At 33.8% G+C, this 16603-nt stretch overlaps 1 protein-coding gene across 5 annotated transcripts in view; it reads left to right on the top strand.

Moving 5' to 3' along the window:
- The window catches only part of LOC149078352 (condensin-2 complex subunit H2-like), a 47718-nt gene that overhangs the window by 16202 nt on the left and 14913 nt on the right, over nucleotides 1-16603 (top strand). For 3 of the 5 annotated variants that reach the window (XM_089242001.1, XM_089241999.1, XM_089242000.1), the window contains exons 7-10: nucleotides 2987-3192; nucleotides 4957-5282; nucleotides 10704-10863; nucleotides 15980-16119. In XM_089242001.1, the coding sequence (XP_089098127.1) occupies nucleotides 2987-3192; nucleotides 4957-5282; nucleotides 10704-10863; nucleotides 15980-16119 (832 nt within the window). The remainder of the gene's footprint in view (nucleotides 1-2986; nucleotides 3193-4956; nucleotides 5283-10703; nucleotides 10864-15979; nucleotides 16120-16603) is intronic. The other 2 variants (XM_089242003.1, XM_089242002.1) reach the window with 1 other exon arrangement.

Genomic DNA, 16603 nt, shown 5'->3' with positions numbered 1-16603 from the left:
GTTGTCCTTTTTGCAATATGTCCCAGTATATTTCTATTTTAGATGTTTGGTTCTTTCCATGATATCATATAATTTTTGGTGTTGGAAATTATTGATGGTCTGAGACCACTGATTAAACAATCAAATCACAGAAAAAATTGTGGTGGCAATTGGGACTAGTAGGGAAAAACTTTGCGCCCCCCCTCCCCCAGTGGTACATTGATTGTGGAAAAATCTCTTATGAGAAAATCACCTATATGCAGTCATTTTATATTGTCTCAGTTATTTAAATGTCAACTGATAGATGTTTTTTTCTGTAAAAAATATTTTGAAAACTGTGTTCTCTGCTGAAGTTCAAAAATTTATAAACAAAATTGGTTTTGATATGTTGCATATTATACAGTATGCTTACTAAATGGTGCCTCAATCCTTTAGCATCCACTCAATTTATCAGCATTTTTCCGACATTTGCATGCCATTCTAATCATTTATGTTTCTACAAATTAAACAACTTCTTTTTCTAATTCAGGATGAATTTTTGAAATGAATCTTGTACCAAAAATAGAGTTCTCAATTCATGCAATTCATATCTTTCTATAATGAGAACCATCATTTTTCCGATATTTGCGTGCCCAGGAATAAGATCGGGGGGGGGGGACCCCTGAACCAAGATCAACATGTTTTCATGAAGTGAAAAATTAACTCCCCTTCCTGGGAGTAAAAGATTACCCCTTCTCCCAAGAAAATCCTGTGCATATGTTACTGTGCATATGCCGCTGTGGTGGTCGAGTGGTTATAGTGACGGACTCGCGATGCAAGGATCCGGGTTCGAACCCCACAGTGGTGGTCGGCTGAAGTTGGTTTTCTGTGGTTCCCAACTTCAAGGCGCAAATGCGAGCCGATCTCCCTGTTAAAAAGTCTCGCCGCAGAGAGCAACAGTCCTACAACGATAAATCATTCAATCATAACACTACACTCATAGTTAGAAAAAAAAAACTGGTAGCAGATGGCAGCACTACACATAACAAACATTACACAGAAACAAACTTTACGTCAGGTTTTACTACACGTACACGCACATTCCCGCATGTACCGATTCGTTGGGGGGTTCCGTGTGGGGGGGTGCATTTGGGGTGTAGCAGTAGTAGGTAGGGCCTCCAAAAAATGGCTCGGGGATCCATGATGTTCTTAAGTCAGCCACCTCGTTGGGCAATTCGCCTGTTGTGGCGTTGTATTTGTATTTGTATACTGTTTATGTGTCACTTAAATTTTATTATGTTTGAAACAAAAAAGTATTTTTACTGCATTGAATTTTTTTTTAAAAATAACATTGCGCTAGAACATAGTTTCCCAAACTTTTTGTTCCAATCTCCCCCTCTTCAGGAATTTTGTTTCTTTTATTGCCCCCCCCCCTCCCAATTCAAGCGAACCCACAGGATCCCATGTTATACCCGTAGCTTCTATCCCCCCGGACCTTTCCATCGCCCACCAGAGGGTCATATTATACCAGAGTTTTTTTTGTTTGTCTTGGAAGCTTTGACACCTGAAAATGTCTTCTTTTTTCTGAGTAAGCTAAAACATAAAGATGTTCATATTTATGAAGATATTTTATTTTAATTATTTCTTAATTAAGGTTGCTCTTTGAATCTTATCAAACCATTCAAAATATACTTTTTCAGAAGCCAACATCTATTCATATACATCTTTTGCAAGATATTTTTTGAAAATGTTATTCAAAAAGGAATGGCTCTTTAAACCTTCACACTTTTTATTTTGTCGATAAAGACACAGAATCAGCATTGGCAGTTATAATTGTTTTTTATGGCTTTTTGCACCCGTTGTTGGTTATAATTCTTCTAAATGATAATATATTTAGGAAAATAAATTATTATTATTCAGAACATATTTTGTTTAGCGGACCAGTGACTATTATTTTCCAATTATAATGCTGCTTTTGTTTGGTCGCATCAGTGTTATTCATTTTCCATCTCTCCTTGTGATACCTACTACTACTAAACCACCCATATTCCTCTGCGGAACTTCTAACGAATTGGCACATGTTGGAATGTGCATGTCCGTGTTGTGAAACTTGTTTCTGTTTGATGATTGGTATAGTGCTGCCATCTACCGCATATTTTTGAACTATGATTGAAGTCTAATGTTTTTGATGATTTTAACTGTTGTAGGCCTGTTGCTCTCTGCGGCGAGACTTTTTAATGAGGGAGATCGGCTTGCATTCACACCTCAAAGTTGGAAACCACAGAAAACCAACTTCAGCCAACCACCACTATGGCCACCACATTCACCTTCTGGGGTTCGAACCCGGGACCTTGCGATGCGAGTCTGTCACTGACCACTCAACCACCACAGCAGCTCCTTGTGATACCTGGCATACATCTTTCCATGCTCCTTTGTGCAGTCTGTAGTCTTAGTATCGTCTTGCTTGTGAGTGTCCATGTTTCAGCTCCTTAAGTCAATGCTGGAAGCACACACTGGTTAAACACTTTTCTTTTAAGGTATAATGATATGGGGCTCTTCAGAATTATAGTTTTTGCCAAAATTACTCCATCTGATCCTGATTCTTCTGTTTATTTCATTAATGATTCCTTTGTCCATGGTAATTTCTTGTCCCAGGTATACATAGCTTTCTACTCAAAACAGAATCATGCTTTTTCACATATTTTTCCATTTTGATGAATATACAGAATTTTATGCGAAAAACGTTTCAGGGAATCAGTTGTGGGAGCCAGAATTCAATTTCACAATTGAAATCTTGTTCATTTGTGAATATAATAATGAAATGATTACAAAAATATAATATATAATAAAATATAGATACATACAGTCAAAGTATTCTGCTAATAAAAGACATGACAGAGCAAAAGATCAAAATTGGCTTACAACTTTGAAGTCCATAGTAACAAACTTTTACTGTATGCTTGCAATCATCATAGTTGATGAATTTACATTCACCAATTAATTTCTCTGAAATAATTTCTCAACATAGTGCGAACGGGGATGTACTTGGAAAGAAGAGAGATTTCCAGATGAACATTTGTACGATGCACAGCAGGGGATGCCTTCTACTTCCTACCATTGATTATCTTCTAGCAATGACCGGAAACAGTGTGAATCCAGCAACAGAAGATACAGACATGGAGTCCACACCTGATCATGATGATTCTATGATGGAGGATGATGGCTGTTGTGCATGTTAGTTAAAACGATAACTTCATATTTGATTATGCATGCCTAATTAAGATTTTTTTTGCATAGATTTCAATTTTAGGTTTTTTATTAATGAGATTTTATTAGTTTCATAAAATCTGACCTATGTTTGGAATCATAACAGGGAGCCTGAAAATACATTTACAGTATATCATAGCTTCGGCAACAGGAATGTCCAATGGAAGAGTTCTGGCATTCATTCATTTGGTCTATCATAGCTACTAAGTCTTCCAAATTTCTACTCCATCTCCTATATTCTTAAAAAATTCTTATATCTATTATTCTTATATCTTTATCTTTGCCATGATAATGAATACCCATGTGAGAGAGTTAGAGAGAAGACAAAATCTAAGCTGATCTGCTTTGTCGGTGCACGGAATGTAATCTGTAAAGCTGCATCTAAACCCGCCACTCTACTTGAGCCCAAATCATGGGCAGAGATATGGGGGGGGGGCCCAGTGTCACAGGTGGAGTCGACTGATCTAATGTATATATGAGCTGACATCATCATCATCATCGTGCCCCTCCAGCAATAATGACCTTGCCCCCCCTCCCCCCAGATTTCCAAGTCAATCTCCGCCTATGGCCCAAATGTGCAAAAACCCGTTTTCCGCCAAAACCGCCCATGCTGTGGGCTAAAAACAGGTTATTGAGTAGTTCTCGGTGCGGCAGGTCCAGACCCAGCCTCATTTGCTGCTTAGTGCATGGTCGACCTCGCTGAACTTGTGTTGGAAAGAATTCTTTGTCCTAGGCGCTGAAGGAGCTCTGATACGAAGAAAATGGAGGGGGGTCTGGGGTTGATAGACATCCATATACAGATGGTCCACAAGAGTGTATGCAGGTTAGGATTGTATTGAATATTCATGATTTATACTAAGGGACTTGGCGACCTCGGAAAGTTGCTTCGAGAGGTTGGGGAGGGGCTCATGTGGTCTGAGCCTTCTGCGTTCCAGTGCCAATGAGATGCTGTATTTAATGAACTTTTAATTAAAATTTTAAAAAACATTGAGTTTTTGAGTGATTATTTTTTATTGTACTATGATTGTTGTCCCCCCCCCCCCCAAAAATGGCAAAGCTAAACATTCATCACTACTGACAAGCTTCAAGCCAATGTTGGCATGTCTGTATTCGCCAAAATTTGCAGCGATATATGGTTTATTAAAATTTTTTGTGTGTCGATTTTTTCAAGATTTCAGTTTTAGTTATTCTGTTACTGAGATTGTATGATTCTTGTAAGATATCTAATCTATATTTTGAATTGAAACAGGAAAACTTGAGAATACATGTATATTGAAAAAGTTATAATAATCTAGCTACTGTATTCCCATACATAATCTGGCATGCTGGAATAATTGAAGGACTAGTTATTCGATTTTGAATGTGTAGTGATTTTCAGCATGCTGGATAAAACAAGTTTTTGATATTATTCAGTTTAATAAATTTGTTATTCATTGAATTCCCCTTACCAATTGCTTGTTTTGTTAACTAAATGTGTATTTTGTTTCCATTTCTTGAACACATGATCAGTTCAGACCCCGCCAGCTGTTCATTCATTCATTCGAACATATTATCAATCATCCTTAATCTGGCTGCACCCCTCTTTGCTGATAGAAGCTTGGTTAACTGAGGTTCTGCCGCAGTTCAGCTTAAAACTGTACTGTATTTTTGTCCTATTTTTCTACATCAATAACTAAATTTATTCTAATTTCTACTCACCAGTTTTAAATAAATTTTTATTCAATATTACAGCTCCTAATCACTCTGACAGTCCCTTCAGCTTAAATGGGGTATGCAGCAATAATGGATTGTCGTCCACAAATTTAATTCAGATAGATACTCAAGCTTCTGAAGGACCTTGCGGTAGTGAAGCAGGTGACTCTAATGTGGCTGCTTTGGGTGGATCAGAAGAGGTGCCCAGTAGTACCAGAGAAACACCAAATCAATCTGTGATTATTGAGAATGATGCTCCAAATGGGAGACGTAGGTCCATGAGACAAGCTGTAAAAGCGCAAAAACTGGAAGAAGAGAAAGCAAAAAAGGAAGAAGCAGAAAGATTAAAGCGCGAGGAAGAAGCGGTAAGACAGTTTTTCTGTTATGCACTGCAATGGTGTGATACGCTTTCTGCAATGATTACGTGATTGTTTTACACACTTAAACCATTTTTGATGGACGTTGCATTTGCGTAACGCTTTGTTAAAAAAAATGTTTTGTCCTTGTGTATAGGTACCCAAGCCGAGCTTACTGAAGTGTGACGGCTGATATTGGCCACAAACTATTTGCATTATACACACCTTCAGTTTTGCTTTTGTAAGTGCAGCTTGGGCAAGCATTCATAATCAAAATTCATTCAATCTTCCTTCAAATGCTCAAGCATGTCTGTACAAAAAAGATCAAACCACAATTTTGACAAAATTGCAGTTTCAAGTATAGCCACCTTTATGAAAAGAACTTGTATGACTTTTTAGTTTTTGTTTGTTTTGATATACAGGGTATTTCAAAACTCATAGCACATACGTTAGGAGATGATAGAACACAACTAAACATGCACAAATCACCATACAACCCTTGTGCAGAGCTCAAGGGGTAAAACTGTAGAGGGTGTTTTTCAGCGAATATAATAAATATGCTGTTCACAGCAGCCATCAGCATTGTGATGTGGATCATCGCAGTATCACGGCGTATGCACAGACGAATTTGCAGTACCCATACAGGACTGCAGACGACAATGCAAGGGAAGCCCAAAGATTGTACCAACAACGTTTTCTTACAAGACAGGTGGGTTATTCCATGTCAAATCACCCGGCCATGACACCCATAGTCTCAGATTTCAATGATTTTTTTTTTATTTGTTGCTTTTACCATCCTTATTAACCGTGTGAAATATTATTTGCATATCTTTAAAACTTTTTGAGAAAATTGTCGAAATTTATCAAAAAATGATGCAGATGACTTTTCCGAAGCTCAATTTTAAAGTGGACATGTTTGAGAAAATAAATCGTAACTTTTTCAATTTTTAATATATTCAAGTGAAATTTTCACTAAAGTGTTCACAAAAACATACAGAATATGAATGAAAATAATTCATACACTTACATTTGAAATTTACATGCAAAAAAATTATGTAAACTTTGTTTTTGTGTAATTTTTCATCAGAAAAAATACAATTTTTCTAACTTATTTTTAGACCAGAGGCACAGCTGTTACCAAAAGAACTTTTATTTTAAATTTCTCCTAAATATATGAAGTAAAATACTGGAGAAAAAAAATAATGGCTTTTTGACCGTTAATATGTTTATTCTGGCTCTCAACACAAAATTCATCTAAATAAGACTGGATCGTTCCGATTTCAAATCATTCAACTAGATACTGAAATGCAACCCATCATCCCAGATTCCAATTATTATTTTTTGTTTATTACTTCTACCATCCTTGTTGACCATGCAAAATTTCATGTCCATATCTCAAAAACTTTTTGAGAAAAAAAATGTTTTCTAACCTCACAAATGACGTCTCTAAGGCTAACTATTCAAACAATATTATTTATGAAAATATATCAGAACTGCAGATTTTCAATACATTCAAAAGAAATTTTCACGAAAATGCTCACAAAAAAAGCAGATTATGAATAAAAAAGAAAATGTAAACCTTAGAGGAAAAAAGTCATTTAAATTTCATTTTTGTATTAATAATTAATTTTTTTATTTTTAACACAATTTTTTAAACACTTTTTTGGATGCACAGCATGAATTTGAAATTTTTTAAAAATTTAATTGTGTTAATATATTAAGAAAGAAGACTTTAGAAGAGCAAACATTATTTTGACTGTTAATACATTTGAGTAACAAAACACAATTGTACTTATATGTCTAATTAATTTGTACATTTTGACTTAATGATTCATGCTTAATAAAAAGAAATTTACATTTTATTTTTCATGTACTTTTATATAGTTATTACAGTTCACTAAATTCAGTTTGATGAGTAGTTAATGCAAATAATTCAAAACAAGTAATAAATTTTAAAATTCTAGGATTAAATGGATTCATGAAATAATTAGAAATGTTAATGTAATGTGTCAGATCAGAGTTGGTGAAAAAAAAGGTTTTCGTTTAAATTCATACTTGCGATAAATTCATTTATTGTTGAATAAAATAATTTTTTAAATTAAACCATGTTCAGATTCCTAGAAAAGTGTTCAAATTCCAAATAATTAAAAGAATAATTAATTTCACTTTTAATTGATGTATAAATATTTCTTATGATGCAACAAAGGTGAACTTTTGCAATATGATATTATATTTGTGCATAAAGAATTATTTTGTATTTGATAAATCCAGATAATATTATTAATCATATATATAGATGTATTTTGAAGTTTTTTTAACTTTAATTATAAAGTTATTTTACCAAAACAGTGTTAAATTTTTTTTTTAAATTTGATTTTTACAGCATATATTTTAATAAACATATATTTAATATGTATGATAAATATGAAATGGTTATACTTGTGTGGCAAAAAATTCTACATTATAATATTTAATGCAGGCCTATAGTCTTTTCCCAAGAAATAATTTAAAATTACTGATAAAAAGCCAGAATATGAGGCATCAAATCACAAAGAATGAAATAATTATCAGATACAACCTGATTGTTGTAGCTGAGGCAGATGGAAGAGAGTAGAATTAAAACCTAATGTATATAATGCTTGGTGGTGATATATTAGATGTGATGTTTCTTGATGTGATGATGATTGTAAAAAATAATAGCTTCTGTGAAGATATAAACTATGGCACACTGGTCTTTGTCCTTCAGAGGGCGGCTGGTGTCTTATTTAATTACAAGACTATCATCCTAGCAGGTGATGATAAAGTCACTGCTGCTGCTTCATTGAGAAAACTAAAACAAAAGTGTTAGAACTAAACTGTCTTTCACCCATCAAATGATGTAGGTCTGCCTAAGTCTCAAGTATGATCTTGTAGATCTTGACAGAGAATGTGCTCTATAAAGTAGCCTCCAGGGTTAGCAAATTTCTTATGATAACATAATTTACATTTCAGCTAAATATTTAGTATCATTTTGGAATTCAAAGCAAAATGCCAGAAAAGACACTTGAAATTTATAGTGTTGGAAAAGAAACTGGGTCTGACTGTCATAAAAAGTGTTACGCAAAAGTGAAAAATCTGTTACCCATTACATCATTGGACCCATCGGACAACAATCTTTTGATCTTGAGGAGTGGAGAAGTTCTGAACATTTATCGACTGTGTGTACGCATCATAGAGTTTTTATCTCAAAGAAGTATGAAAAAGTTATGATTTATTTTCTCAAACAATTCCACTTAAAAATTGAGCTTCGGAAAAGTCGTCTGCATCATTTTTTGATAAATTTCAACATTTTATTTCTCAAAAAGTTTTAGAGATATGCAAATAATATTTCACACGGTTAATAAGGATGGTAAAAGCAACAAATAAAAAAAAATCATTGAAATCTGAGACTATGGGCGTCATTTTGGCATTTTGCCGGGTGATGTGAAATGGAATGACCCAGGTGCCAGAAGCCTGCATCACTGTTGGTGACCGCAATTTTGAACAGTTGCTGTGATGCTTCTGTGGAATTGGAAGTTTGTTAATGAAACATTTTCCTTAAATTCATTGATGTCTTTTACATTTCTCTCTGTCTGTCTTGTTTCTCATCTTTTCATGACACAGCACGTAGCCCCCCTCCCCCCCAGCACCTAACCACTTGAGTTCCGGGCATTGGTTGTATGGTGATTTTTGCTTACCTAGTTGCGTTCTATAACCTTGTAATGTATGCTTTTTTTTCGTTATCTGGATGTTTTGTAAGTTTATTATTTGCTTAAATAACACAGTAGCTGTCTTGTATCTTTACTGTACAAACTACAAAACAACCATGGGAATATTTTTTTAATTCATTTAATGAATTAAATTTTGATGTTTATGTATTTTCTACTTAGGCACATTAGTGGTACAGTAGACTCTTGATAATCCGGCCCATCCAGTAATCTGGCGGTTTTTAGGTGGGTTTTCTTCGAGCATAGAAGAGGAAAACATGCCACTGCATCTGTGCACAGAAGTTTATATTATTCGAATGGGCTTTTTCAATTGACTTCTAGTAATCCAGTGATTTCGATAATCCGGCACTTCTTGGTCTGATATATGCCGAATTAGTAAGAGTCTACTGTATTGCTTTTTCCGCATAAAATTTTTCAAAGAATGTTTACCCTTAGAATGTAGCTATTTGTATGCCCGTGAATACATTTTATAGTCTGATGAATAGAGCCCGTATTATATGCACAAAAAAAGTGGCACAAAATATTGTTCCGGATAATTTTCCACAAGACTTCGAGATTGCAAAACAAGAAGCGGTTCGGCAGACAAACACAGATTTATTTACAGAACAGCAATTTACACGTATTTACAAGTTAATCAGAGAGCTAACAACTTTCTCGCAAAGTTTAAACACAATTGACTGAATTTCCTTGTGTCTGCCTCTAGCCTGTCTTGTGAGTGCCGCACTATTTATAACCCTGAAGAAACTTCGAGAAAAAGAACATTCCACAAAATTCTATTTTACAGTTTCCTAGTCAGCGGCGCTACCGTACGGAGGGGGTTGAACCAATGTCTGGAGGGGCGGGACTTTCTGGAATGTTCTCACCAATAGCATCTTCCTCCGATGAACCGAAACCGGCATCAACCGATTTCGATATTTCTGAGAGCCATCGAATAAATCGCGCCATTTATCGCCTACAGATCGTAACAATATGCTCTAAAAATATGCAAATATGCACTTAAAAGTACAAAAGTAAGCACTTAAAATGCAAAATATGCACTGAAAATCCCAAAATATGCATTAAACACTCCAGAATAGTAGCAGTAGAAATCTTAGAAAATGTCAAAAATTCTGAAATATGTACAAAAAATGAGAAAATATGCATTAAAAAAATCACCATGCAAAAAAAAGCAGATGTATTTTTAAAATTCATCTTTTCTATTTTTTAGTGTATATGTATTCATTTACAAAAAAAAAATATATATATATATACCATATATGCAAATAACTTCTGCATATTTTTATTCAGGCATTTTTTAATTTTCAGTTTGTTGTAGCTGCTCAAATAATGAAAATGGCAGTAACAAAAGAATTTCGATACTATTTCTAAAAAAAAATTGAACACTTTGACATATCTCTAGAAAATAGCCTTACAATAAAATGGCTAATATTCATAAAATAATAATCGGAAAAAAACCGATATTATGAAAATATTATGAATGATATGTATTTGAAATATCATTAAAAAAAATTTAGTGAGCTTAAATAAACCTTCAAAAATATGCACTTATGCAGAAAATTCTTTGATTTTATGCATTTATATGCATTAATCTTAAAAGCCAAAATATGCAAATGCATATGCACATAATCCGGGCTCTACTGATGAATAATGGAGGCATTTAATTTCATTTTGCTTTTTATTTCAGAAGGCAGCCTGGGCTGTTACAACCGCTGATTCTGATAACAAAGAGGCTAAACCGATACAAAAGAAAAATGTGCGTAAAATGCCTAAAAAATTACGAAAACGTCCCATCAGCAAGACAACAGGAAGTGAAAAATCTGCATTAGACTTTGTTACCGATAAAAGTAAGTTGGGACTGTGCATTATTATAATTTTTACGTACACAAAATCTGAGAAATTTAGTAAACACCATTATTGAAAATGTGAAATTTCATTTCAAGCAATGATCTTTAAAAATGAAAATGTTTGGCTGCTGGGTGTATCATGGGGCATTTCGGTTTTTTTATAGGTGTTAATTTTCTTTGGTGTGGGTTTTATGTGGCTTGTGGGCATTTTTGTTTTTTCAACTAACAAATATTTTTTTTAGGGTTTATAATACTGATTGATCACGTGTTATCTGGTGATGGTGTATTTATGTTATTTTATTACAGTTCATAAGTAAGACAATGATTTCTTTGTGCAGAAACTGGACTTTTTTCAATTTGCATTTATTTTCTCATGATACAGACATTGTTTTGAAACTGAAACATTCCAATAAAGAGCTCGACCATTCAAATGAGTTCCAGTTAAACTTTGAGATCAAACTTCTTTCTATTTTGGCTGTTCATGATTTGAATGAGTGCTAATGTGTTTTTTTTTCTTTTGCTTATATTTGTTTTTTCGTGTAGTTAAGAGATCCAATATTAGAAATGGTTGATCAATCAAATGGTAGATTTAAGACTATTCAAAATTTTTAACATAAAGGTGAGTTTGAAGGAAAAAGACACTTGTTTTTATGTATATTCCTGAGAAAGCAATGATTACTTAAAAGAAAAAGAAAATGAAGTAAGACTGAGACTCTAAGGTATTTTAATTTAATTTAATTACTAAAATGAGAGAAATCTAAAATGATGTGTGTTTATTAATTGGGAGTGTGAGCATTTCTTTTCTTTTTTAAAAGTCAGATATTGGTAAGGCAAAAAAGACAAATTAAGTTGGCAAATGAGACATTAATAGTGTCTAATATAAATGACACTTTGACTTCTTCAGTTATGTATAACTTCACAAACTCTAAGCCATAGTTATAGATGCATGCTGGAACATTTTTGTAACCATGCGTTCACGATAAGAATAACAGCGTCTGTGTGTCTTCAAAAAGGTCTGTTTGTTTGCTTCAATGTTAATTTGTTCCCGTATTGTAATACATTTGTTATGTTTGTTGACCATGGCATATCATGACCAGATTATTATTCTTTAGGATCATATATGTTAAGGTAAGTAATATCTTTCCTTTTATAATTAAACATCTGTTCATTTAACTCGTGTATCATTCAGAGAAAGCAAAGAACATTTGACAGTTCTTTTGTATCATAACTGTATTGAAGGTCAGTGAATCTATTGATATGCCTATTCAATGCACATTCAAGTCTAATTTCTAATTTTTACTGCGCTTGAATAATTCTAGAAACGATTTGTGTTAACATAAGTTAATGAAACAATAATTAAACCAGACTATATATTTTTTTTCTATGAATGCTTTTATTCATTTTAGCTGAATGTTCTTTTCTTTCCAAATGTTTTTCAAATGTATACACATATGAAATTGTATAGAGGGAGCTTTGAACTAACATGCTGATACTTTAATCCATTATGCTTTACTAACAAATGCATGCTGTAGCTGCGAGTGTTTTGAATGTTTCACGTGTGATGTGTTTTTTAATTGTAGTTTTCAGTATCACATGACCAGCTGAGTTTAGTACATTGAAATCTCACAACAACGATGCTTGATTATAACAATAAATCCCTCTGCAACAATATTTTTTCGTCTTGATTGAAAATTTCTATAGTCTAATGCATGGGTTCTCAAAATTTTCCCACCCGCAGTGCCCCCCTTTCCCTATTTAATGCTTATCCGCGAGTTCCCCAGAGCTGTTTAACAAAGAATCTCTTCGAAAAACCTTTGTTAGAGTCGCCGCTCCACTGCACCCCTAACAAAGGTACGAGACACACCAGGGTGTTGTGGGGCATAGTTTGAGAGCCCCTGGTCTAATGTTTAACCGCTGCTTTTCGATAATAATTTTTTTTCTTGCTCCGCAGAGTGTCGTTATATTGAAAATTCCCTGCATTTAAAAATTTGCTGGGCTCCCACTCATCCTACTTTTTTACCAAAACCTATCAACAAAATTCATATAATTGATTCTAATTGAGGAGGGAATCAGAAATATAATCTCAAATAATACAAATGTAGATTGCAATTAATGATTCTGCCAGAGCAGAAATTGTATTGTTTTTAAAGTTATTTGGGGGTGTATGTGGACCATTAACTGGTTTATTAATTTTTCATTCACTTAGTTTGAGGGCTCAACAAATAGAGTAGTGATTAAAAACAAGCAGAATATGCTGAAATCTGCGACGTACGTCGCAGAACAATTTGGAAAAATGTTAAGAAAAAGGTGTAAAAAACACTATTATGGGGATTTTTACCGCAGAACATTTCCACTCAGCTGAAGTTTCGTTGCAGAACAATGAAAAACATTCTGCTTTGGGGGTCGGCAGAAATAATTACATTCAGATATTTATAATTAGAAACTTCAGCGATTGAAAAGTTATTGATAGTGTAAGAAGAATTTGGGAAAGTCTTTGCCAGTAATTTTCAAGTGATTAAAAAACTGTTTTTGAAGAATTAAGGGGTAATTGTGCCAGGACGAGCACCACATTCCGATACAATGTTGAGGTTATTTTGGGGAGATGCCTGGTCGGATTTGTTGCACACTGTTTGGTAGATGACACAATCATCTGCAAAGAGTCTGATATGGCAGTTGATGGAATGAGGAAGATCGTTTATATAGATCAAAAATAATAATGGCGAGAGGACAGAATACTGGGGAGTGCCAGACTTAACCTAGAGAAATGGGGTGTTCTGGCAGCACCTCCTAGAGATAGAAGGCCTCTGCACTGTTTGCTGTAAACATCATTCAGACTACTTAGCAAGTTTGCCACATTTTGAAACACATCATCCTATTTCATTTCATCTTATTTTGGCGTAGAAGTTTCCTGATTGACTCACAAATACCACATAGTAGTTGGATGTGGAGCATAGAAATCGCCAATTCTGAGCCTAATCATTTCTTTTTCTCACAACGATGATACTAGCGTGAGCAGGGAATTTTTTCCCCTGAATATTCTGAGGGAAAATGGACTACTTACTGACGTCACAAGCAGACTGTGGAGATATATATATTGTGAGGGGAGAAAAAACTATCTGTGGTTGCCAGTACCCTATTTTGGCCAAAAATTGTTTTTGTTACCAAGTTATTTCTGTCATTTTGCTTTGGTTCAAGTTAATCTTGCAGGATACTGAAATAGTGTGCTATGAAAAAAAATTTAGGTTTTTTAAATATTATTCTATGATTATGTTGTGTGTGTGGGGGGGGGGGGCGTCTTACTTTTTCTAATTTTTTGAGTGGGAGTCTTGAATTTGTTATTTAAAAGAAAGATTCTCTGTTAACTGACCTAAAAGCAAGTGCCAGCTAAATTATAGAAAATTCAATCCACCCATTATGTCTGAGGTGGATTTTCATGACTCGCTATCAAAGTGTGAACTTTCCTGCTAAAATATAGTTAGCTACATATATTAATATTTGATGTACAGTAACTTAATTGAAATAAAGTGAACTGCTGATGTGCATATGAGACAAAGGTGTGTATTTGGATTCTTCTGTGCCAAAAACATTCAACAACCGATTCATATTCACTGTCGATTGCTAAATAGAATGAACAGTCAATGCCATTAATACATAGTGAGAAGATGGGTTTTCTGTTGTAAGAATGGTCATAATGAATTGAATGACTGAACACATTTGAAAAAGCCAAGCATGACAGATGAATCCCGCAGTTCTAGAATTTTATGAGCAGGGCTATAGTACACAGACAGTGATAGTAATTTTTTGCATGAAAAATAATAGATTTGAAGCTGAAAGAGCACCTCTTCAAATATGTAATTTATTTTTGTCTTTTGAAATCTCTATGTAAATATATGGGCGATATTACCGGGTCAATTCATGTGAAATCTTCTAGAAAAAGTGCAAGATGTGTGTGTTGCTTGATAATTTGTAACATCTTTGATTTTTTTATCATTTCTAAATGGTGTTATTAGCATTTTGTGATATAGACTTCACTTTTTTTCTTTCATTAGATGAGTTTTTAGTTTGTTTCTCGGCTATTTATTTGATATTTTACAACTTTAAAACAAACTAACGACATTTACACCTGACTACAAGAGACACATAGTCAGGTGTCGTCATAATTTTTCTCTCTCTCTGCTCTTCCCACCATCACTTTATTCAATTTTAGTCACCTCTGTCACTTTGTATCCTGTATCACATAGCTATGAATCAAAAAATATCCCTGGCATCACTTAAGTGGTTAAGCAGCGCTGCAAAAATCACTAAAAAACCCTTGAAAATGTCGTATTTTTTTAAATGAAGTAGGCTTTTGTCCGAGTTTGTTGCAGGTGCAAAAAAATGTTTTATTGACAGGGTTCACATTAACCTGGAAAGTCAAGGGAAATGAAAAATGATCAGAGAAAATGTAAAATATTTGAAAAAGTCAGTGAAATATGTAAATATTTGATAAAAGTCAGGGCAAAGTTCTGTAAAGGAGAAAAACGTGGAGGAAAAAATTGAATTTTTTTTTGTTTTTATGGTTGGTTTTTTTTCTTTTGGAGTTTTGATCAGAGAAAGTCGAGAAAATGATCAAGTAGATTTGCTTGGGAACCCTGATTTAGATATTAACTTCACAAAACATCTGGGCTTGACAATTCTGAAATGTGAGACTTTTAAGAAGGCGAGATGTCTTATTAATGTTGCTTAAAGAGTCTAAAAAAATCTCTGAGATTTTCAAAATATTTTCACTTTTGTTTCAAACACATGATAGACATGCTGGTAAATGACTGACAAAATAGTTTTAAAAATCAGAATAATTTTTGAAAACATCAAAAAACATGATCTTGATGATTTCATTATGAATTGACTTCTAGACCAAACAAGCAGAAAACTAAAACGTTTGTGTAATAAAAATCAAGTGAAAATTTTTAAATTCTGCGTTTCACTGTGAAACGTATAATTTTCTTCTAACCTCTCCTCAGCTTATGTTGCAATTACAATCCTGCATGATTCAATACTTGCATTCAAAGTTTATTTATTTATCCCTTTGTTTTAACAATCACGTTAACTAATATCACTCTTCACTGTTTTTTCACAGTCTTTAGTGTTGAATATAAGTATTCCAAGAAAATGCGCATTGGTGTCAATAAATTGACAGTAAATACCGCATTCGAACAAATGATTTTTGAGCGCCTTAAAGAGCAGCAGAAATTGATGCAAAATTGTTGTAAAAAATTGGTAAGATGGAGTTCCCTTTTGTTTTGTTTATTTCTCTAATTTTTGCATGCAACATTTTGTTTTAGTATAATTTTATTTCTGAATGCTGTATTTGTATTTTTTCCTTTTTCTAATTAATTTAACAAATTAATTCATTTTTCTTTCATTTACTTTTTTTCCCCTCTGAGATACTGAAGTCCCCCTACAGTGTTCCTCCTGACTTTTTATCAATTGCAGAAATTTGGCTAATCAGGTGGAAAATGATGTTTTTCCACAAAAAAAAGAGAGAGAACTTTAGCCAAATTGTCTGTGTGTGTGACGTGTCATAAAATGTGAATTCCAAAACAACTATCTGATTCGACCATGAGGCCGAATGGGCACTCTCAATTTGACTAATTTGATCTTTTATTTATTTGCCAAGTGAAGTATTTTATCATCATTTCGCGCTATGGCAATCAGCAGCGCAAATCCTGTTCCCCTATAAATTATAATTAATATACAAATA

This window comes from Pholcus phalangioides, unplaced genomic scaffold (assembly GCF_987345545.1).
Source record: "Pholcus phalangioides strain wild (caught in Gottingen) unplaced genomic scaffold, Ppha-v1.0 ptg000014l_1, whole genome shotgun sequence".
NCBI classification, from domain to species: Eukaryota; Metazoa; Arthropoda; class Arachnida; order Araneae; family Pholcidae; genus Pholcus; species Pholcus phalangioides.
The sequence above is the reverse complement of the archived record's forward strand: the minus strand, read 5'-3'. Positions and strand labels throughout refer to the sequence as shown.